Source organism: Prosopis cineraria, unplaced genomic scaffold, assembly GCF_029017545.1.
Source record: "Prosopis cineraria cultivar Desert tree isolate PC_DT_omini unplaced genomic scaffold, ASM2901754v1 PC9, whole genome shotgun sequence".
NCBI lineage: Eukaryota > Viridiplantae > Streptophyta > Magnoliopsida > Fabales > Fabaceae > Prosopis > Prosopis cineraria.
Genome location: NW_026555340.1, coordinates 20004772 through 20026535, shown reverse-complemented (window position 1 = coordinate 20026535; position 21764 = coordinate 20004772). Strand labels below are relative to the sequence as shown.

Below are 21764 nucleotides of genomic sequence, written 5' to 3'. Positions count from 1 at the left end.
TTAAAACAAAAAATTTGTTTGATTATGATAATTTCAAAATAAATTTAGAATTTAAAAATTGACCTATAATAGTAATTGCCAATGATTAATGGTAGTTGCTTTTGATTTGATTGTAATTAAATTAAAGATAATTGAAAGAATTATATTTAAGGATTTGATTAAAAAAAATTTATCTGCAGACAAATATCAATATAGAATGTATTGTTAAAATAAGAACATTATTTCTTATTAGCCCTTGTCACAAATGCAATTTTGTATTCCTGACACTAGTTCAATGACTGAGGTGTCATTATGTCATTGGTCTGTCACAAATGAGCTCGACATATTGAAGCATGTGAGAGTTTTTTTTTTTTGCGCCTTGACACTAGTTCAATGACTGAGGTGTCATTATGTCATTGGTCTGTCACAAATGAGCTCGACATATTGAAGCATGTGAGAGTTTTTTTTTTTTGCGCCTTGACACTACTTCAATGACTGAGGTGTCATTATGTCATTGGTCTGTCACAAATGAGCTCGACATATTGAAGCATGTGAGAGAATTTTTTTTTGGCCTTGACACTAGTTCAATGACTGAGGTGTCATTATGTCATTGGTCTGTTGCAAATGGGCTCGACATATTGAAGCATGTGAGATTTTTTTTTTTTTGACCTTCTGGATTGCCAGCTTGCCACCCCCGTATACTATTCATTCAAAGGTTCCGAAAATCTCGCACACGACTGAATTCATAGAATAAGAGCTTTAAAAATCTTTGATTTATGCAATATTGAGATCTCTGTTCTTTTAGGTCTAGACTCACGTCGCGAACAAGTTCGGAAGCGATTCTGAACCGGCGTCGCTTCCCCACTCTCCGGTCCTGCAGGTAAAGTCTAAAAGTTAATTCCCTATGTATATGTATATATATATATATATATATATAATATCATACCTGCATCATCGTAAAATTCTTTACCATAATTTCTTCAGTAACGAACAGAATCCCGGGCTTGAATATATATAACTGTTCTTTTCTGATCGGCGATATTTCCAACACGTCTTCGGAAAAGATCAAATAAATTCTGGGTCTATATGTTGATCTTATTTTCTCTGGGGTTTTGATCTTCACAAGAAAGAGGGATAATTCAGTTGCACGCTCTTGCTCACGGTGGCGCACCGACAACGGTCAGGCTAGTTCTCGAGGTTCGTGGCCCATGTCGACAGCGCCGCCGATGAGGAAGAATCATTGAACAAAGCTGTGGCGGTACAGAACTTGTGGCCGGTGTAGGCACATACGGTGGTGGCTTCACAACTTATGGTTACTGTGGTTTTGGCTCGTACGGTGGGGACACAACCGGTGGAATAGGAATATAAGGTGGTGGCTTCACAACCGGAGGCTTCGGCACATACTGTGGTTTCATGAGCGGTGGTTTTGGCTGACACGACGGCGACACAACTGGTGGCGGCGGCTTCACAACATGAGGTGGTGGCTTCACAGCCGAAGACTTTGGCACATACGGTGGTTTCACGACCGGTCGTTTTGGCTGATATTGTGGCGACACAACTGGCGGCGGCAGCTTCGCAACATAAGTTGGTGGCTTCACAGCTGAAAGCTTCGGCACATATGGTGGTTTTGGCTGATACGGTGGCGACAAAACTAGTGGCGGCGGCTTCACAACATAAGGTAGTGGTTTCACAGCCGAAGGCTTCGGCACATACGGTGGTTTCACGACCGGTGGTTTTGGCTGATAAGGTGGTGATGGCCGAGGAAAGCTGGGAAGGGAAATGGGCGGCTGACAGTTCCATAATTAAATTCATCATTTTTACTTGTTCAACATCCAAGCCATATGTGCGGGTTAAATCATAATCATAATGTTCTTTCATTTCTAGCTAGTTATAAGAATTAATTGGTCATATTATATATGCAGGGACGATGAGTTGATCAAATAATTCCAAGGGAAAAAAGTGCATCGGAGACCATTTAGGCTATGGAAGCGGGCATGTTTCTGATAATAACAAGGAAAATAAACCATCCGAGAGCAAGAAAATCTGCATAGGAGATCGTTTAGGTTATGGAAGCACTTATGTCTCTGGTGATAATGGAAACAAACCATCAAAAGGAAGCAGCAAGAAGCCAACCATAGGGGACCTGATAGGCTACGGCGAGAAGCCACCTCCGACCAACAAGTAAACAATGCTTCTCCATCATCACTACTCCGACCTCGTCACGCTGATTCTCAAAGCTACTATTTACATGTTTCCTTTTGTGTCAGGCTGCTTGCTGTGTGGTGATGTTGTTGTTTATGTTCTATCCTTTTCCTTTTGCTCTAAGTTTCAGCGTTTTTCTTAGATTTACCTGGTGGACTTCAATGGTTGGGAAAATGATAATCAGTTTCCCTTGTCTCTATATATAAAGTGTTTCTTAGATTTACCTGGTGGACTTCAATGGCTGTGGGTGTTTCTTCTCTCAAGGCATGGCAACAAAATGGAAACGTGGAAGGAACCGGACCATTTTCGTGGGACCCACATGCATAGCTCATGCATGCGCTTTCACATGTCCAAAAACTACAGCCCCATTTGTATCTTTCATCTTTAAATAATAAGCAATAAAAGTATTTTAATATGAATAAAATTATAAAATATTGTTTAAATTTAAACTTATATACGAATTACACAAATTAAATTTTTTCTCATTATTTTAATTCAGGGGGAAATGAAATTTTTAGTTCCTAATATTTTCCTCATTTATTTTTTTTTGATTCTTTAAGTTTAATTTTTATCATCTATTTTTTTAAAATTTTTAAAATAATCAATAAGAGAAAATAAAAAATCAAATAACTTATGAAAATATTTCCAACCGTCAGTTCCTTCGACTTTTCTATTTTGTCCAAAAGCCAAGTCAAAACGAGGGACAAAGCATGGTTTGATTTCCATACATCGTCAAAACAAGGCGCTTTCTACTTGACCATGCATTATATTGCTAAGCAGGGAACCAAACCCTTTCTTTTATTTGTGGCTTTCTCTTCACTATCTTTTCATGGCAAATTTGAACAATTCAAATTAAATTTATATTTTTAAAAATTATTAAACCTAAATCACCAAATTTAATTTAGCAGTCTAGATTGACAGTAACTCCTCATCTGCTCTCCTTGTAAAGGAGGAAACCCCAATCCCTTCTCTCATGTGTAAAGGAGAACATTATATTGCAAGCGCAAGCACGTACACATTCTTATTGTCTCCCACACATTTCACAATCAATAATAAAAGAAAGCCATATGGTTTATATTTGTTGCATGAAGCAATCTCACCAAGCTACTTATCTAAATTAATTAAGCTGATTATTCTCACTTTTTTTCACATGAGTGGGTCGCAGCGGGGAGATCACTTACACCCCACATACGAATTTTAGATGAAAAATTGTATATTATTTAATTTTCATGTTATAATTTTTAGACTATAAAGGTTTCTGCCTTTTCATGGATTATAACTTTTGAAATACTAAAAATATGATAATTAAATTATAAAAAGTTGTTTTGGCTCCATCTGACCAAATAAACACGAATGACCAACGTAATGATATAAAAACAAAAAGCATTAGAATAACATTCTCACTCCTACAATTTCCTTAATCATTAAAAAAAAAAGGACAAAAAGGAGTAAAATATAAAATATTGGCACCCATCTTCTCCAGTTTTTACGCTGTTCCCCTATATCTTCCCAACCTCATTCTGTCAAATCAATATTTATCATCTGTTTATCTTTTATTTTTTAATTAACTACATATTTTAACAAAAACGAATTATGTGCCCGTTTGGTTTCCATCAAGAATCAATTTTTTGGGGTTTAATCGATTTTCAAAACAAAATTTGCCAAACAACATAACAATGACATAATCAATTAAACATGCTGAAATCGATTTTTTGGTTAATCTATTCATACCTGCTTCTGGTTTCCATTTTACCATGTTAATAATAAATAATTTGTAAATAATTCATAATTGTGTTAAATAAAATTTAACAAATTTATTAATATTAAATGCAACTTTATTAATAATTTAATTTTAAAAAGCAATGTATTTTATGATAATTTACACAGTTAAAATTAATTTCAATATCCAAACAGGTTGCATTATAACATAATCAATTCTGATTAAAATCTATCACTTAATTAATTATTTTTGTAATATATTATATCCAACTGAAATCCAAACGAACCCTATATATATTAAAATTATATCAAAAAATATAAAATAAAAAGTAACAATTTGAACCCCCGCATTGATCTTCTGATTGCAGTATCCAAGAAAATTCTGGGCTAGAACAGTAATCTTACATTAAAAAAAAATGTAGCAAATTGTACCATTCGGACTGATTTATAATGGTAATTGTGAAATGGGACTTTAATTTGAACCTAACTCTCAGTGAGATACAATGCTCCCAGGATAAGTTGACGAAAGAGAGGTTTCGAAAATCGGGGAGCTCAGTTATGATAGCCCACCACATATAGGACTTGTTTGATTTCGTTCCAGTTTTTTTAAAAATTATTTTATAACTAATTTTTAAAATTGTTTTTCAAAATATAAAATTATATTAATTTTAAAATAATCTTAGAATTAAAAATTAGTCAATAATGGAAATCACCAGTGATTAATAGTAATATAATGCAATCAAAGAGTTTTCACACACCAAAAACAAAGATAGCAAAAGACATGAATGAGCGAGCCAGTGAGGAGACAAGCCGCGAGAACCTTTCACATTTGGATACCAGTGATCGTCGGAAAAGTGGGATCAACTCAGGAACTCGGTTTATCGTGGATAAAAATTACACGTGACAAGTGGTCCGCAAGATGAAATAGAAAGAAAAAATTTATATAAAGTTATAAACTATCCCTAACCCTAACCAAATACCCCGTGATGCAAGTGGAAGGTAATGACATTAACGTACTATCCCCATCTCGAATTATAAAATTTTTTTGGAGGTGATTTGTTGTTTTAAATATAAAATAATTTCATAAAAATGAGGTTTTATTAAATGTATCATTTAAATATTACCCTACTCTCATTATCTTCCTCTCTAATCATTTAAGATTATATTAAATGAAGGGTAATTTTAAACATTTATAATTTTGACTTGAAAATATCATATTGTAAAGTGTATTTAATAATTTTTTTTAGTATTCATTCATAATTTTGTCTGATTTGTCTTGTAAATTAGGATAGAGGAGTGCTTTTTGAAAAATTATAGTTATTTTTATAATATTTATCCCTATTAAAAATCAAAACATGTAAAAATTGAAGTGGTAAAGACAAAAATGCATAAAGTCTAATAAAATATATGAAAAATAAGGAATAAGGAAGCATGCATGAATGAGGGTGATTAGAGTGGGAATTAAACTGGTGATTATGTGGTCAAGATCGGAGAAAGCACGATCCAATATTTTGGAAACTAGACTCATTGCACTGATGTAAGTACATTATTATGATAAAAATCGTTCAAGGAAAATTGTATCAATTCAATAGTGTTGATTATGATAATCAAAATATCCAAATTTTTTCCTATATAATTAACGATTTATTAAAATTTGGGTAGCCTCCTCTTTCTAAGGTGATATATCGTTGACTGATCAATAAACTGAATTCAAATTAGCTCTCAATTGCTTTAGGAAATTAAAACATGGTTACTTATTGTTGACTGATGAAGGAAGGAAGACGATATTGCTTTAAGAATTTTGATTTGGTAGAGGATTATCCAGACTTCAGTCCTTGTTGACATCCCTTTGTTATAAGATTAATGAATGAATGATGATGACGACATCCCTTACAATGCGTATGAAAGCATGCATTCCTCTCTACAAATTTCTGAAGAGAACGATGAGGAAAAAAATATCTCAGATGTTAGTATTATGGTATTTTCGTAGTTTTTTCGGCTTTCCCATGTACCCACAACATGTAATAGTGAGTTTTAAGACATTTGAATTTAGACGTTATTGGAATTGTGTTGATGATCTGAAAGAGTACAAAGTTTATGAGACAGAAGAAGGGTTCAGATCAAAGTTGAAAGTTTTTCAGAGATCCGGGGTATATTGCTGCATTTATAACTTCTGATATCTTTTAATGCTGTGTAATAGTTTGTTTAATATCTATTTTTAGGTACATGAGTTGATTTTTAATCAGGGGTAACGTGATATTGCTTGATGGGATAGCTGATGAAACGTTCAAGATTTACGATAGAAGGCACGACAAAGTTAAAGTTATACTGATTCAATTCTGTCCAGTACTATGCAATGAAGGTCTACTCTTGTTATCTTGAAGTTAGTTGGAGTCCCTCAGCTATTATGGTGTTATTAATTTGACTCTCTGACATCAGTTATTTAATCTATCCAGTTTCCAAGTGTAAAATAAAAAAATTTAAATTAAATTAAATGAATAAAATGAAAAATGGAAGAATGGGTTTTTTTATAACAAAACATAAAAAATATCTTCATAAATCAAATTTAAAAAATATTTTCCTTTTCTGTGACCACCAATCTCCACAATTATGATCCTGTCAAATTAAATTTGTTCATTTGAATCTCAAATAATGAAAGTGAAAGAAATCGAGAAGGAAAAATATACCTTGAGTCATTAATTTGCATGCACGAATGCGGGAATAAAGTTACACCAGTCAAACTTCGTTCGGATACACAACAAACGCACTCTCTGAGAGAATGAGTTGTAAGGAGAAAATGAGTCGACTCAAAAACGAGAGCATTCGGTTTCTTTCTTCACACAGAGAATAAAAAAAATGAATCGACTGAAACTGCACCCATAACCACCTCTTATGGGAACGTGCTGCAGTTTCTCTAACCGCTCATGATTCAAATTCAAAGTTTGGATAATATTACATTTTAAAGCCTTGAGTAAATTGCATTTTGAATCCAAACATGTTTTATAATTGTCATAAGAGCCCCATTCCCCAATTTGGGCTTTTATATAGGCCTGATCCACCAAGGGTAGATAACCCAACATCTCCACTCACACTTGGTGGAGAAGATAATGTTAGTCCTATCTCTTTCTCTTTTCTCTCTTCATACTAGGTGCTTTGTTGTGACCGTATAGGCTTGCCATCTTCGTTTCGGTTGTTTGTACTAGGAAATCTAATTAAGGACCAGCACAAATAATTTTAAAGTTGAATTTATTCTTGATTAAATTCGTGCCTTAATGTCCTAGATTTATCAATATATACTTTTTCTCATTATAACTAATCTGATCCCTCTTAAATCAGTCCAAGACTCAGATAGTCTCTCTTATATACGTAGCATCCACACTTATGAAGTCACAAATTATTTTATAAGGGACATGTCTTGAATACAAGTATAGACGTGTATATTTAAGATAATCTTTCTTTCACCCATATACCACATTGATAAGAAACAGTTGCTTTCCTAATATGAAACCTTTAGGTTGTATCAATTATGACCATAGGGTGTATGGTAAAGTAGCAGACACTGTAACATATCTCTATGATAATGTCAAAGTCAAAGGACATCAATGAAAGGATTTTTCCTTTCTGAGACTCACACAACAATGAAGCAGGGTTTTATTCACTTGCTTCCCATTGCGATTCTTAAGCATATGTGGTATGAAACATATATTATGGTGTTACTCTTGCTTGTAAGAGCGTACGTCATTTTCATTTATTATTAGCACCACACAAACTTAAGTTTAGATATTCATTGTACCTAAACTCAAATTCTTCTTTTCTATTGATCTCACATGATATCAATTTAGAAGAATTTGTTATTTGGCTACAGGTATCATGGATATGGGGATCTATGACTCGATTCAAGTATACTTACGGATCTCATCTCGACTTGCTCTTTGATCGAGGCAACATATAATTTGTGTTTCTTTTCTACCATATCAACATTTTTTATTACCTTGCTGGTGAACACTAATGTCTCATCTTTGATTTCAATGTCAAAGGTAGTTGCTCGTGTAAGAGAGTCAACCTTATCAACCTGTACGACATACTAAACATTGTATGTTCTCAATTGTATACATATGGAAGTAATGAAAAATCTCATTAATATAACCAATATATTACATCAAGTCAATCTAGCCATGCCAAAAGCCCTTACATGTTTCTCAAATATCTCCTTGGCTATGAGTTTTGTTAGGGGATCTGCTATCATACATATCGTGGAAATGTATTGAATAGTGATAACCTTTTGCGCTATATAATCCTTTACAAAATTATACTTAATATCTATGTGTTTGATTTTGCTATGATATTTAGGAACTTTGGTATAGGCTATGGCTGCAGTGTTGTCACAATGAATTAACACTGAATTTGTACTTTCATTTTCAAACCCAAGATATTCTATAAATCTCTCAAACCCAAGATATTCTATAAATCTCTTAAGCCATATAGCCTCTTGCACTACTGTAGTACATGCTACAAACTCAGCTTCCATAGAGTGTAGGGTAATGCATGTCTACTTCTTGCTGCTCCAACAAATGGCCCCATTATTTAGCAAGAAAGTGTGGCCTGAAGTTGATCTTCATTCATCTTCATCTCTGCCTAAATCCGCGTCAGAGTATTCTGTCAGGCATAGATCACTCCCTTAATAACACAGTGCATAGCTAACAGTACCCTTTAAGTATTTTAAGATCCTCTTTACAGCCTGCCAATGTCCTTCTCCGGGGTTGGATTGGTAGCAACTCACAAGTCCTATGGCATAACAGATATCTGGTCTTATACATATCATTGCATACATCAAACTTCCAACTACACTGGCATATGGAACTCTTTTTATTTTTCTTTTGGCTATCTCAGTTTTAGGACCCATATCAAGACTAAGCTTTATACCTGAAGTTACTGGGATATTCATAAACTTACAATCTTTCATATTAAAACACTCAAGAATTTTCCTTATATAATTCTCTTGTAATAGATAAAGGAGCTTCTTAGAGTAATTTCTTTATATTTTTAACTCTAAAAATATATTCTACTTCACCCATGTCTTTCATTTTAAAATTCGATGAAAGTCATTCTTTAATAGCGATTATTGAATTCAGACTATTTTCGGCTAGTAAAATATCATCCACATAAAGAATAATATTACAAAGTTCCCGTTAAACTTCTTGATGTAAACACAATGGTCTTCCTCAATCATTTGGAAGTCATATGAGATTATTACTCTGTGAAACCTTAAATACCACTATCTGGATGATTGTTTTAATCCATAAATTGATCTATTTAATTTATCTTTTTTTCCTTTTTCAATAAAACCTAATGGCTGTTGCATATAAATTTCTTCATCTAGATCACTATTTAAAAAAGCAGTCTTTACATCCATCTGGTGCAACTCTAAGTCTAAACTATTTACTATTGCTAGAATCAGTCTAATAGAATTGAAGCATATAACAAGAGAAAATATATCCTCATAATCTATTCCCTCTTGTTGTGTATATCCTTTTGCTACTAAGTGAGCCTTGTATTTATTAATTGATCCATCCACTTTTATTTTGATTTTGAGAACCCAGTTGTTCCTAATAGCCTTTCGGCCATGTGGTAAATCAACTAATTTCCATACTTTATTAGTCCTCATAGAATCCATTTCTTCATCTATTGCTTTCTTCCACTTATCCTTAACAGGACCTGATAAAGCTTTATTTACAGGACATGGCTCATCATCATCTAGAGGAGTTACTATCGATGCTTCACCCTCAATTTAAAAGTGTCTTTTTAGCACACTTTCTGTATTACTTTTTCAAAGTGGGGTCTCTTGTGGATTTTGATTCTTTTTAGGTCTTTTGGAAGACCTTTTAGAGCTCCCACTTAAATCAACATTTTGCGATGATTCAGCCTTTCTATGTGTTCTATATTATGTTTCTCTCGTGTCTCATAAAGAGATATAGTTCAATCAATTTCTCCCCTGCTAGAAAAATCATCTTCTAAAAATGTGATATTTCTAGATTTAAATTCAATTACAATTCCACCATCATTTTCACCAATGAAAACACAACCCTTTGATTGCTTAGAGTATCTTATAAAGATACATTTCTTTCCTCTTAGACCTAATTTTCCATATTTATGGGAATAATCATGGACATATGCAGCTGACCCCCATGGTCTTAAGATATTTAAATCTGGTTTGCATTTCGTCCATAACTCATAAGGTGTTGAAGTAACTAATTTTGAGGGCATACGATTAAGTATGAAGGCTGCAGTCAGTAAAGCATCTCCCCAATATGAGATTGGAAGATTTGCTTGTGCCATCATTAACCTAACCATGTCTAGAAGAGTCCTATTTCTTCTTTCAGCAACTCCATTCTATTGTAGAGTGCTAGGAATAGTTAGTCGTCTAATTATTCCTTTTTCTTCACAGAGTTCTTTAAATTAATTAGACAAGTATTCACATCCTCGATTAGTTCGTAATGCTTTAATTTTATTGTCCATTTAATTTTCAACCTCATTAATGTATTGTCTAAAGCACTCAAGAGCTTCAGACTTTTGTGATATCAAATAGACATGACCAAAACGTGAAAAATCATCGATAAAGGTAATAAAATACCAAGCTCCGTATTTTGCCCTTATACTCATATGACCACATATATAAGAATGGATTAATGGTAATGGATTTTTAGCCTTAACACCTTTACCAAAAAGTTTTCTCGTTGTTTTACCATCTAGACAATTTTCACATAAGGACAATTCTATGTTTGTAATTGGACCTAGCGTTCCTTCTTTAGCTATCTTAATCATTCTATTTTGATTAATATGCCTTAATCTAGCGTGCCAAATATTCATATCTACATTATTGGAAGAGGTGGTAAAGTAATCATGAAAATGAACTTGGTCAATAATATCCATTATAAAGAACCTTTTTGAAAGAAAAGCACAACCATAAAAAGTTGAATTGTATATAATGTCAACAATTTTGTCATGAAAATTAATTACAAACCCAAATTTTAAAAGGCAAGCTATTAAAATTAAGTTTCGTCGGATGTCCGATGCATGTAAAACATCATGGAGAATTAAAGTTTTTCCACCTCGCAAGATTAACTTGTAAGTTCCCATGCCTTTTACCTCAATCCTCACATTGTTGTCAATGTAAAGCCACTTGCTTTGATTCGACAACCGACGGTACTCTATGAAGGATCGACTATCCTTGCTTACGTGGTCTGTGGAGCTTGAGTCTAGAATCCAAAAGGAGGAAATAGTCTCCAATAGAAAAACATTATTGAAAACATAAGAAAAATGTGAATTCACATAATTCACAAGTACCTGATCACGTCCACTTTGCTTAGGACAGTCTTTTGCAAAATGGCCCATCTTTTGATAGACGAAACATTTGACCTTTTTAAGGTTAATTCTCTTTTTGCTGCTCTTCTTGTCCTTTTTCTTGAAAGGTTGTTTGTCCTTTTTTACTCTAAGGCCACTCTTATTACCCTTCTTATGTTACTTCTTGCCTCTCTTGGGCTTAGAATTTGAAGGACCACCTTCCTCGACAAGGTAAGTCTGTCCGGATGACTTGTAAGCCTCCAGACGTTCAGCCTCTAGCTCCAGGTGTTTAGCCACATTGTTAAAGTTAATGATATTTTCATTGTGGGTTAAGTTAACTTTCATATGCTCCCAGCTATGTGGAAGCGATTTGATTATAACCTGTACTTGCTAGTCATTAGAAAGATTATGCTCGACTTCTTTAAGTTCACGGATCATGTTGGCTATCTCTCTAAGGTGCTGTCACATAAGAGTATTCGGCTTTAGTTTATAAGTATCAAATTTAATTGTAAGCCTTTCAGTTTGGTAGTTGAGGTACCACCAAATTTTTCTTTTAAGGCAGCCCACATGGCTTGGGCAGTGGAGTGCTTCTCAAATTTGAACATCAGATCGTTTGCCATAGCACTTAGAAGTGTTATTCGTGTGATGCTATTTTTTCATATCCATGCCTCAAATGCCTCTTGGTCTCTCTTATGCTGAGCTGAGTTTCCTACCTCAGGCTCGGCCATGACTTTAGTCAATGGCTCAACAGTATCTTGTTTTTCCAAAATATATAATGCCTTATAGTGCCAGATATCCCAGTTATCCTTATTTAATTTGTCGCCCTTATTCAATTTAGGGATAATGCTTTTTGTTGCCATTCTTAGTTCTGAGATGAAACTATCCCACATTAATAGTTTTCTATCATAAAACTAAGAATAAAATAATTATGAGAAACATACAATGTCTTATATTTGTATTATTCTTTATTAGAGTGATAATAATTCTATTAGGTTAACGATCAGGAGGCTACGTTTGTTTCTCCCATCACATTGATTCTAATAAAATCATTATCATCTATAAAGAATTTTACAAATATTTTAATCGTTACATATAGCTAAAAAATGATTTATTACTTTAGAGCTCTCTCTCAAATAAAGTATATATAAAGCAATTAAATATAAAACAACATACTTCATATATTTTATAAATCATCAAGGTCTTAATACAGCATAAAAACAAATTCTGGGAAAAACAAAACAATGTTTAAGGCATAGACCTAAAAAGACAACTCTTAATTATGTCTTTATATTTTTCTTGTACTTTCATCCCCTTGATGGCTCTATTCCACAGAGCATTTTCAGAGTACGACTTGTTTCACTTGTTATGTTGCATAACCTCCTTTCTAAGTTGTTTGAAAATTTTTCCTACAACCACGGCTTGTTCTTTTTTCGTTATGAAGCTTGAATATGCTCTGACTATCGGAGAAATTTGATCCAGTTTTTTTTATTCTTTTAGCTTCTCTTTTTGCTATATTTATGATCACTGAGGGTGTGAAAAGTTGTTTGATGTCTTCATTTTTATTTTGAACATTCTCATCACCCTCTGATTCATGTTTTAGTCCTGACAGCATGCGCACCTCTTTAGGTCCTTCCGACACATTTTCAAGATCAATATTAGGATTTTCTTCATGATCAAAATCAGAATCCTCACTTTGAAGTTCATATTCCTCCTCCTCCTCTTCAAAGGATTTCGGGTCGGAATCCTCACTAAGAGACTCATAATCTAGTTCATCCAGATACTCAATGCTGACAGAATAATTTTATTAGTTATCAGTGCTGCTAGAAGCCTCTTACTTCATTTTTTTTCTAAAAAATAATAATTAAAAAAATTTAGAAATTTTTTTAAACTCATAAAAAAGCATTAGATAACTCAAAAAATAAATTCTTATTTTATTTCAAAAAATATACAAATTATATATCAAAATGAAGATCTTAAATTTAGCAATTTTTTAAGACAAATTTTATCCTAATTTAGTCCCACACACGCTGGCACGCATCCTAAGAAGATGATAGATCAAGAAATTCTTTTACAAAAAAATTTTGCCACTCTCAGGGAAGGCGCGTGCATAACACGCGCAGCCATATCTCCCTTTGATGATGACACGCGCTGCCTCAATGTTCTCCACGCACCGCCAGCTTCATGGTGGGGTCAACCACGCGCTGATGGAGTTATCCAATGGTCCCACGCACCACGTGTCCTCTTTATATATTTTTTAATTATTTTTTAAAATAAATAAATAAATATTTTTATTTATTTTATTATTTTTTAAACTGGGTTAAGTTTATTTACCCCGACCCGTGGACCCATAAACCTTTTTTTTTTATTTTCTTTCAGGTCAGGCTTTCAAGCCCAAAACCTTTCCTTTTTTATGTTTGGTGTAGGGCTTCTGGGCTCGTAGCCTAGAAACCTTTTTTTTTTACGACACGTCATGTTGTTTTGACGAGGACAAAAATGATGCGTCGTTCCTATCGTTATCTTCCCCCAATTGGGTCAACTTGACCCGATTCCTCCGGTGAGTCAGGTCTGTCGGACCAGAAACTTCCGAAGGCCATATCTCCTCCATCCGGTCTCTATTTTATGCGTTCTTAGTGTCATTTTTTTAATTTTTTTGAGCTCTACATGTTTATGCAATCTTTTTGTTCAAAAAACTCATTTTTTAAACACCCATTATTTGGTTTGTGTTCGGTCCTTATGTTCGTCACTGTTGATTGCATGCAAAACGTATATAGCAATATATGGAACACTCATATTAACCAAGAAGCATATTAACACGTTCATTTTGATAGTAATAATCTTAAAGACAGACAGAGAAGATTGAAGCATAAACACAGTAAGAAAATAAAAAACTAAACTTAGAGATTTGCGTGTATGTTGTTAAGCAAATCATTATGGGTTCTCCAGACATAGGAAACACAGCCTAGGAAAGACGAAAGCTCTGATACCAATGAAAGATATTGAGGAGGAAAAACATACCTTGAGTCGTTAATTCGCATGTACGTATGCGGGAACAAAGTTACACCGGTCGAACTTTGTTCGGATACACAGCAAACGCACTCTCTGAGAGAATGAGTTGTAAGGGGAAAGTGAGCTAACTAGAAAATGAGAGCGTTCGGTTTTTTTCTTCACGCAAAGAAAAAAATGAACCGACTGAAACTGTACCCATAACCACCTCTTATGGGAACGTGCGGTAGTTTCTCTAACCACTCATGATTCAAATTTAAAATTTAGACAATATTACATTTTAAGGCCCTGAGTAAATTGTATTTTAAATCCAAACATTTTTTATAATTGTCACAAGAGCCTCATTTTCCAATTCAGGCTTTTATATGTGCCTAATTCACTAAGGGTGGATAACTCAATAAAAAGCAAGAGTCAAATAAAAATTATTAAGGTTTTGATTTGATATAAAAATTATTAAGGCTTTGATATCAACAGGAGGAAAATAACGGGGCAGAAAATTTTAGAAAAGGAAAAGAAGGGACGGAAAGATTGAGATTTGAGAGAGAAAAATTAAAGAAAGGAAGGAAGGGAACAAGATATTGCTAATTAAGGTGGGTTTCTGGGCGCATCTAACTTTTCCCTCTTCATGTTTGACACGTTATAATTTTTCTCTCTTTTCTTTTTTTGGTTGAAATTTGGTCCTGACCGTTTTTGGATGTTCATTTTACAGTGAGATATATTGCACATCTTTTTTTGTTAAATCCTATGAATAATTATGTGCAGTGGTTGAAAAGTAGGTAATCATGACTGTGTATTTTGTCAAGGTGTATAAAAAAACTTCTCACTTACAAAATACACAATCATGTTTGTTTAAATTTAATTTTTTTATTTGATATTTATTGAAATAAAATTTATAAAATTTATAAATTTTTTTAATAAATTCGTTAATCACCAATTTAAACAGTATAAATTTAATTTAGTCAGTCAAATTAAATATTATTTTTTATAAATTGATTATCTAAATATATTCTTGAAAGATTAAGATATAATATTAAATTTTTTATAATTTTTACTTGATAAACACAATTTGAAAAATAAAGATGATATCATGGCACTTTCTAAAAAATATTTTTTAAAAAAATTATAAGTTAAAAATTTAAAATTTTAATAATTCAAAATATATCAAGATAATTAATTGATAAAAATTATTAAAATTTGATTGTGAGCTTTGCAACTGAATTTTTTTTTTTTATACACCTATCTCTTTGCAATCATTGAATAAAGTATATGACCATGATTACCCACTTTTCAATTATTATGCACAAACTCACTGCACACGATCCAAGTCCGGAGACACAGACGAGGAAAAAGCTTGGAGGAGTGATGACTCTGCTTCTTGACCCCATAGTCTCGAATGACCATTATTTTCCCCCCGTTTCACCTTTTCTCTTACCCTTCAACCCAATTTCTCACATATAGGTGACCACGTGAGGCGCACTGTTTTGGGAGGAAGAGGAAAGACGCCGTGTGAGAAGAGACGGAATTGATAAATACTTTTTTCATCCTAAATTATAAAATATTTTTAAATAAAATTTCATATATTAATAAATTTTATTAAATATACTTATTAATCTTATCTTTTTAAAATAAAAATATAAACTTTTAAAAATACCCATCATTTAATATATTAAAAATAAAAAAATAAAAATTAATTATAGAGAGAGAAAGAGTTATATTAAAATTGATGTATTTAGTAAAACTTTAATTTATCCAAAATATTTTATATTTTGGGATAAAAAATTTCTTTAAAAATACTTTATAATTTGAAACGGAGAGAGTATAATATTAGAAATAAAGAAAATATCTTGATGGCCAACTTTCAAAAAAAATATTTTTTAAAAATTTACAAATTAAAAGTTTTAAATTTAAAATATCCAAATTTCATAGTAAATCTAGATGCTTAATTTATAAAAAATTATAAAAAAAATTTTGGAAAAATAAAATAAAGTTCCACCAAAATATATATAAATGGCAATCAAGTTTCTTAAAATGACATAATTTCTCTCAAGTCTTTGGGTACTTTTTTAATATTAATAATTTTATGTTAAATGATTAAATTACTCCTTTTTTAAAATAACCAACCACACCTTTTATTTAATAAATTACAACTTTTATTTTGTGAATCGTAAAAACTTAACAAGGAGTCCCAACTTTTCACATTAAATTTTTTTTATTATTAAAGTTCAAGTTCTAAAAATAATCAGTCATATATTTTGTTCAAGCAATAACAACTTTTGTGCTTTGAACAACAAATATTGAACAATAAATCACAACTTTCCATGTGAAATTTCTTTCATAATTAAACAAGGATAATTTAGTCATTTAGCTTCATTAATTTCATAAAGGTATCCATGGACTTGAAAGGAATTATAGCATTTTGAGAGACCTAATTGTCATTTATATATTTTGATGGAATTTTATTATCTTTTTTTTCAAAAATTTTGTGTATTAAATTTAGATTGTACATATTAAATCTGAATTGTTGATATTAGTGATGAGCAAATTCATTAATTTTTTTATAATTTATAAAATTTTAAATCAACAGAGGTTGAGTTTAACAAAGAGCTAATATCTCATAACATGATGAATCAGGTTTTGAATATCTATTGAGAGAGATACCCATATTTAGTGCTTGTCTTGAATAAGATTGCATTTCATAAGAGAATATCTATGAGTAATAAAAAAAATTATAAATTTTTATTTTAATAAATTATTATCCGGAAGATCAATGATGGATTTAAATGCCGTAGTTGCAGGGGTTTTGTTTCAAAGGTCAAGCCCAGAGGGATCTTTAACTTTGAAGGAGTTGCAGAGACGAGAAACGGATGGGTTCAAAAGTACTCAAATGGCGTGCAGGGCCGCCCAGATATTTGATGACACTTAGATGCATATAAACTTTTGATCAGTCACATATATCAAAAGTGATATATATATATATATATATATAAACTTTTGATCACTGACTGCATGCAGCTATATACAATTCATTGTCACACACAAATTGTGTATTTGACCCAAAAAAATGGAAATTTTTATATTATATATTACTATGATTAATTAAATAATTTTCCTCCTTTGGTAATTTACAACATAGTCTCATCACTAACTACTTCTCTACTATTAATAACAATCTTTTAATTAACTACATAATTTGATAAATAAAAATTATATATATTATTACATTAAAAGATACAAAACAAAAAATAACAATTTGAACCCCTGCATTGATCTGATTTCATTATCCAAGAAAATTCTGGGGGATTTCTCTATGCTTTCCAGAACACTAATCTCACATTAATAAAAATATGTAGCAAATTGTACTATTCGGACTGATTTAAAATTGTAATTGTAAAATGGGACTTTTAATCCTAACTTTTCGTGATAGGTTGACAGAAGAGGGGGTTTCGCCACATAAGACTTTCTTATTTTGTTCCCATTTATTATTTTCAAAAATTATTTTTTAAATTAACTTTTAAAAATTGTAAAAATAATTTTAGAATTAAAAAATTGATCAATAATGATAATTTCCAGTAATTAATGATAATTTCTTATGTTATGAACATAGCTTACGATAACTGAAAAATTCAAATTCAAAAATCTAGTAAAAAACTTGTTAAATAGAGAATATAATTTTTTTTTTATATTTTTTGTTAGTCCCTGTCACCAATGAAATAAGAAGCTGGGGCTAGCTCCTGGGGGCACGGCGGTAGAAGTTGCCGTGGACGCCGAACGCTGCACATTGGAAGGAGCGCGGGTCACTGGGGTTGGAGCATGAGGAGGGCATGAACTCGCCGCAACCGTCCAGCGTGTGGCTGCCGATGCTGGCGGCGTGGTTCTTGAGGCATTCCTTGTAGGAAACCACCGTAGGCGATGGCGGATGAGGCAAAGGGTGGCGACGCTTGAGGGAGCCGTTGGTGAAAGACAGATTTGGTGGTGTTTTGGGTGTAACAGAGGAGGATGAAGAATTGAGGTCGGCAGGGCCGTGGTGAGGCAATTGCCTTATGCCTCCAAAAAAATATATTACACCCCTATTATATATTATATATGTCTGTAATTAATATTTATATTATTATATATTTAATTGTAGATGAAAAAAAAGAATAAAAAATATTTATTGTTCTTTCTGTTGAAAAATTCCATTCATTTCTTGTGTAACATTAACTATTGAGCTGAGTTTATTATCTATGTAACAAAAGAACAGTGTGATCCATAATACACTAATTTCTACTACATTATATTGTTTTAAAGTCCTCTCATAGTCTCACTTTTTGTTTTCTCATTTTCTTATTTTAAAATAAAAAATATTGATAGATATTAGTATCAAGATCTTGTATAGTTTTAAACCATCAACATGGCACCTTTAAGCCTTATTAAAATATTATTTATAATTTATATAATTATTATTAGTTTTTCACACTAATCATTAATATTATTAGTCTTAATTATATCTTTTTTGTTAAAAATGTATTGCCATTCCATATTAGTGTTAATATTCTATCTCAATATATAAGATGGGGTAGGAGCACTTTATTAATTTTAATTTTTAATGTTGAATTAATTTAGTATTTTATTAGAATCACTATATTACAAAATTTTAACATATGATTTTGTTAAAAATGATGAGTGAATTTTTTTTTTTAAAGAACAATTACACATGGTAGGTTTTATAAATAATTTTGCCCTAAACCTCAATATATCTTCGCACGGCCCTGTAGGTCGGCGTCTGAGAAATGCAATGGTGGGTGATGTTGATTTTCTTTCCTTTTTTAAGTCAGGGGTATTTCGGTAATACCATGTCAATATTTCACTGGTCTGCAGCAAATGATGAGCTCTTCATATGGAAAAACGTGCGAAATTGATGAGGGACGGGAGGCTTTTTGGCCTTTTGGGGTGCCAACTTGCCATCCCCGTACACACTTCACTTCCAGAGAAATCACAGGCGGGTGAACACATAGAAGGAGGCCTTAATAAATCTTTGATTGGTGCATTATTGAAATCTCCGTTCTTTTAGGTCACGACTCACGTCGCGAACAAGTTCGGAAGCGATTCTCAACCGGCGTCACTCCCCCATTCTCCGGTCCTGCAGGTAAAGTCTAAAAGTTAATTCCCTGTGTATGTATAATATCATATCCGCATCATCGTAAAATTCTCTGCTATAATTTCTTCAGTTACGTTGAAAAACTCGTGCTTGAATTCTCCTTCCTCGTATATACATAACTGTTCTTTTCTGATCGATGATATTCGAAAGCGTCTTCAGAAAAAAGACCAAATAAATTGTGGGTCTATACGGAGATCTTATTTTTTCTGGGTTTTTGATCTTGACAAGAAAGAGGGATAATTCATTTGCATGTGCTTGCTCACGGTGGGGCACCGGCAAGGGTCAGGCGATTTCAAGGGGTTCATGGCCCATGTCGACGGTGCCGCCAATAAGGAAGGATCATTGAACCAAGCTGTGGCAGCGGCGGAGGCAGCTGCCGAGATGGAGGAGGAGAAGGCTGTGTTTTCAGGATATAGAAATAGCTGGGTAGGAGATTTGACGGCGAAGGTTTTGGCAATGAGGTGTTGACACAACCGGCGGGGGTGTCACAACTGGTAGTTTTGGCTCGTACGGTAGAGACACAACTAGTGGCCGGCGTAGGTACATACGGCGGTGGCTTCACAACTTGCGGTTTCACAACCGGTTGTTTTGGCACTTACGGTGGGGACACAACCGGTGGAATAGGAACATAAGGTGGTGGCTTCACAACCGGAGGCTTTGACGCATACGGTGATTTCACGACCAGTGGTTTTGGCTGACACGGTGGCGACACAACTGGTGGCGGCGGCTTCACAACATGAGGTGGTGGCTTCACAGCCGAAGGCTTCGGCATACGGTGTTTTCACCACCGGTGGTTTTGGCTGATACGGTGGCGACACAACTGGTGGTGGTAGCGGCTTCACAACGTAAGGTGGTGGCTCCACAGCCTGAGGCTTCGGCACATACGGTGGTTTCATGACCGGTGGTTTTGGTTGATACGGTGGTGCTGGCCGAGAATGCTGGGGAGGGGAGTGCGGCAGAGGCCGTTGGGGAAATGGGCTGCTGAGATTCTGGAGTGACGACGTAAGAAGCGGCGAGGGTCTGGCCGGGACGTTCTTCACGACGGGAGCTCTGCAGCAATCTAAGAGATTACGACGAAAGGAGCCGTTGATGACGTGGAAAGAAGACAGCCGTGAGATGTAGGAAACCAAAATTTGAGAGTTGACTCCTAAATCTGAAAGCCCTCTTCCCATTGATCTGTCCTCGTCGGGTGTGGCACGCTTCTCTTCAGTGGCCAGCTCTGGTCGCGTGGGTCTCACTCTCTCATCTCGCCACGTAAAGAAGAAGGCAGAAAATAGAGTGTGGAATACGGTGTTTTTGTTTTTTTTTTACAATGAATGCGAGTGATTGCTGATGGCACAAAGTCCAAAATCCAAATCCATTCATCGTGAGATTTATTCAGCGAGGGGTGGGTGCGTTTTCATCGGTAAAAATTTAAGGCTTTTATAATTTTTATAAATTTTTTATTTTAATAAATATAAAATAAAAAAATAATCTACTGACAGTTTCATAATTAAATTCATCATTTTTTACTCGTTCAACTTCCAAGCCATGTGTGCGTGTTAAATCATAATTATAATATTCTTTCATTTCTAGCTAGTTATAAGAATTAATTGATAATATTATACATGCAGGGACGATGAGTTCATCAAATAATTCCAAGGGAAAAAAGTGCATCGGAGATCATTTAGGCTATGGAAGCAGGTATGTTTCTGATGATAATGGAAATAAACCATCCAAGGGCAAGAAAAGCTGCATAGGAGATCATTTAGGTTATGGACGCACTTATGCTTCCGATAATAATGGAAACAAATCATCAAAGGGCGGGAAAAGCTGCATAGGAGATCATTTAGGCTATGGAAGCACTTATGTCTCTGGTGATAATGGAAACAAACCATCAAAAGGAAGCAGCAAGGAGCCAACCATAGGGGACCTGATGGGCTACGGCGAGAAGCCACCTCCGACCGACAAGTAAACAATGCTTCTCCATCATCACTACTCCGACCTCGTCGTGTCGTCACGCTGATTCTCAAAGCTACTTTTTACATGTTTCCTTTTCTGTAAGGCTGCTTGCTGTGTGGTGTTGTTGTTGTTTATGTTATATCCTTTTCCTTTTGCTTTAAGTTTCAGCGTGTTTCTTAGATTTACCTCGTGGACTTCAATGGTTGAGAAAATGAGAATCAGTTTACCAGAAAAATCTGTGTGTGTGTGTGTGTCTGTGTGGACGCGGTTGGGCTCAATAACGTGATCAGGGCAACAAAATAGAAAAGTGAAAGGAATCGGACTGTTTTCGTGGGACCCATAAGCATGATTCATGCACTTGCACCTTTTTATCCCCATGAAGTAAGTTCACCGACCCAAAAACTACTGCCTCTTTTGTATCTTTCATCTATCAATAATAAGC

At 33.8% G+C, this 21764-nt stretch overlaps 1 protein-coding gene across 4 annotated transcripts; it reads left to right on the top strand.

The window, feature by feature from the left end:
* Positions 1–774: 774 nt before the first annotated feature.
* On the top strand, positions 775–21416 carry LOC129319317 (uncharacterized). 4 transcript variants are annotated; one of them, XR_008595477.1, is made up of 2 exons: positions 775–859; positions 1902–2404. XR_008595477.1 is itself a non-coding variant. In XM_054964342.1 (2 exons), exon 2 carries the CDS (start codon positions 21000–21002, stop codon positions 21333–21335), a length of 336 nt encoding a protein of 111 aa, XP_054820317.1. In that variant the 5' UTR covers positions 792–859; positions 20995–20999; the 3' UTR covers positions 21336–21416. The 4 variants fall into 4 exon arrangements, 2 of the variants coding, with proteins under 2 accessions (XP_054820317.1, XP_054820318.1); XM_054964342.1 differs by lacking the exon at positions 1902–2404 and adding an exon at positions 20995–21416 and having other exon boundaries at positions 792–859; XR_008595478.1 differs by lacking the exons at positions 775–859; positions 1902–2404 and adding exons at positions 1303–1657; positions 20995–21416.
* The last annotated feature ends 348 nt before the right edge of the window (positions 21417–21764 follow it).

Excerpts from the sequence above, each read along its gene's own strand:
- LOC129319317 (XM_054964342.1), top strand. The coding sequence starts at position 21,000 with ATGAGTTCATCAAATAATTCCAAGGGAAAAAAGTGCATCGGAGATCAT.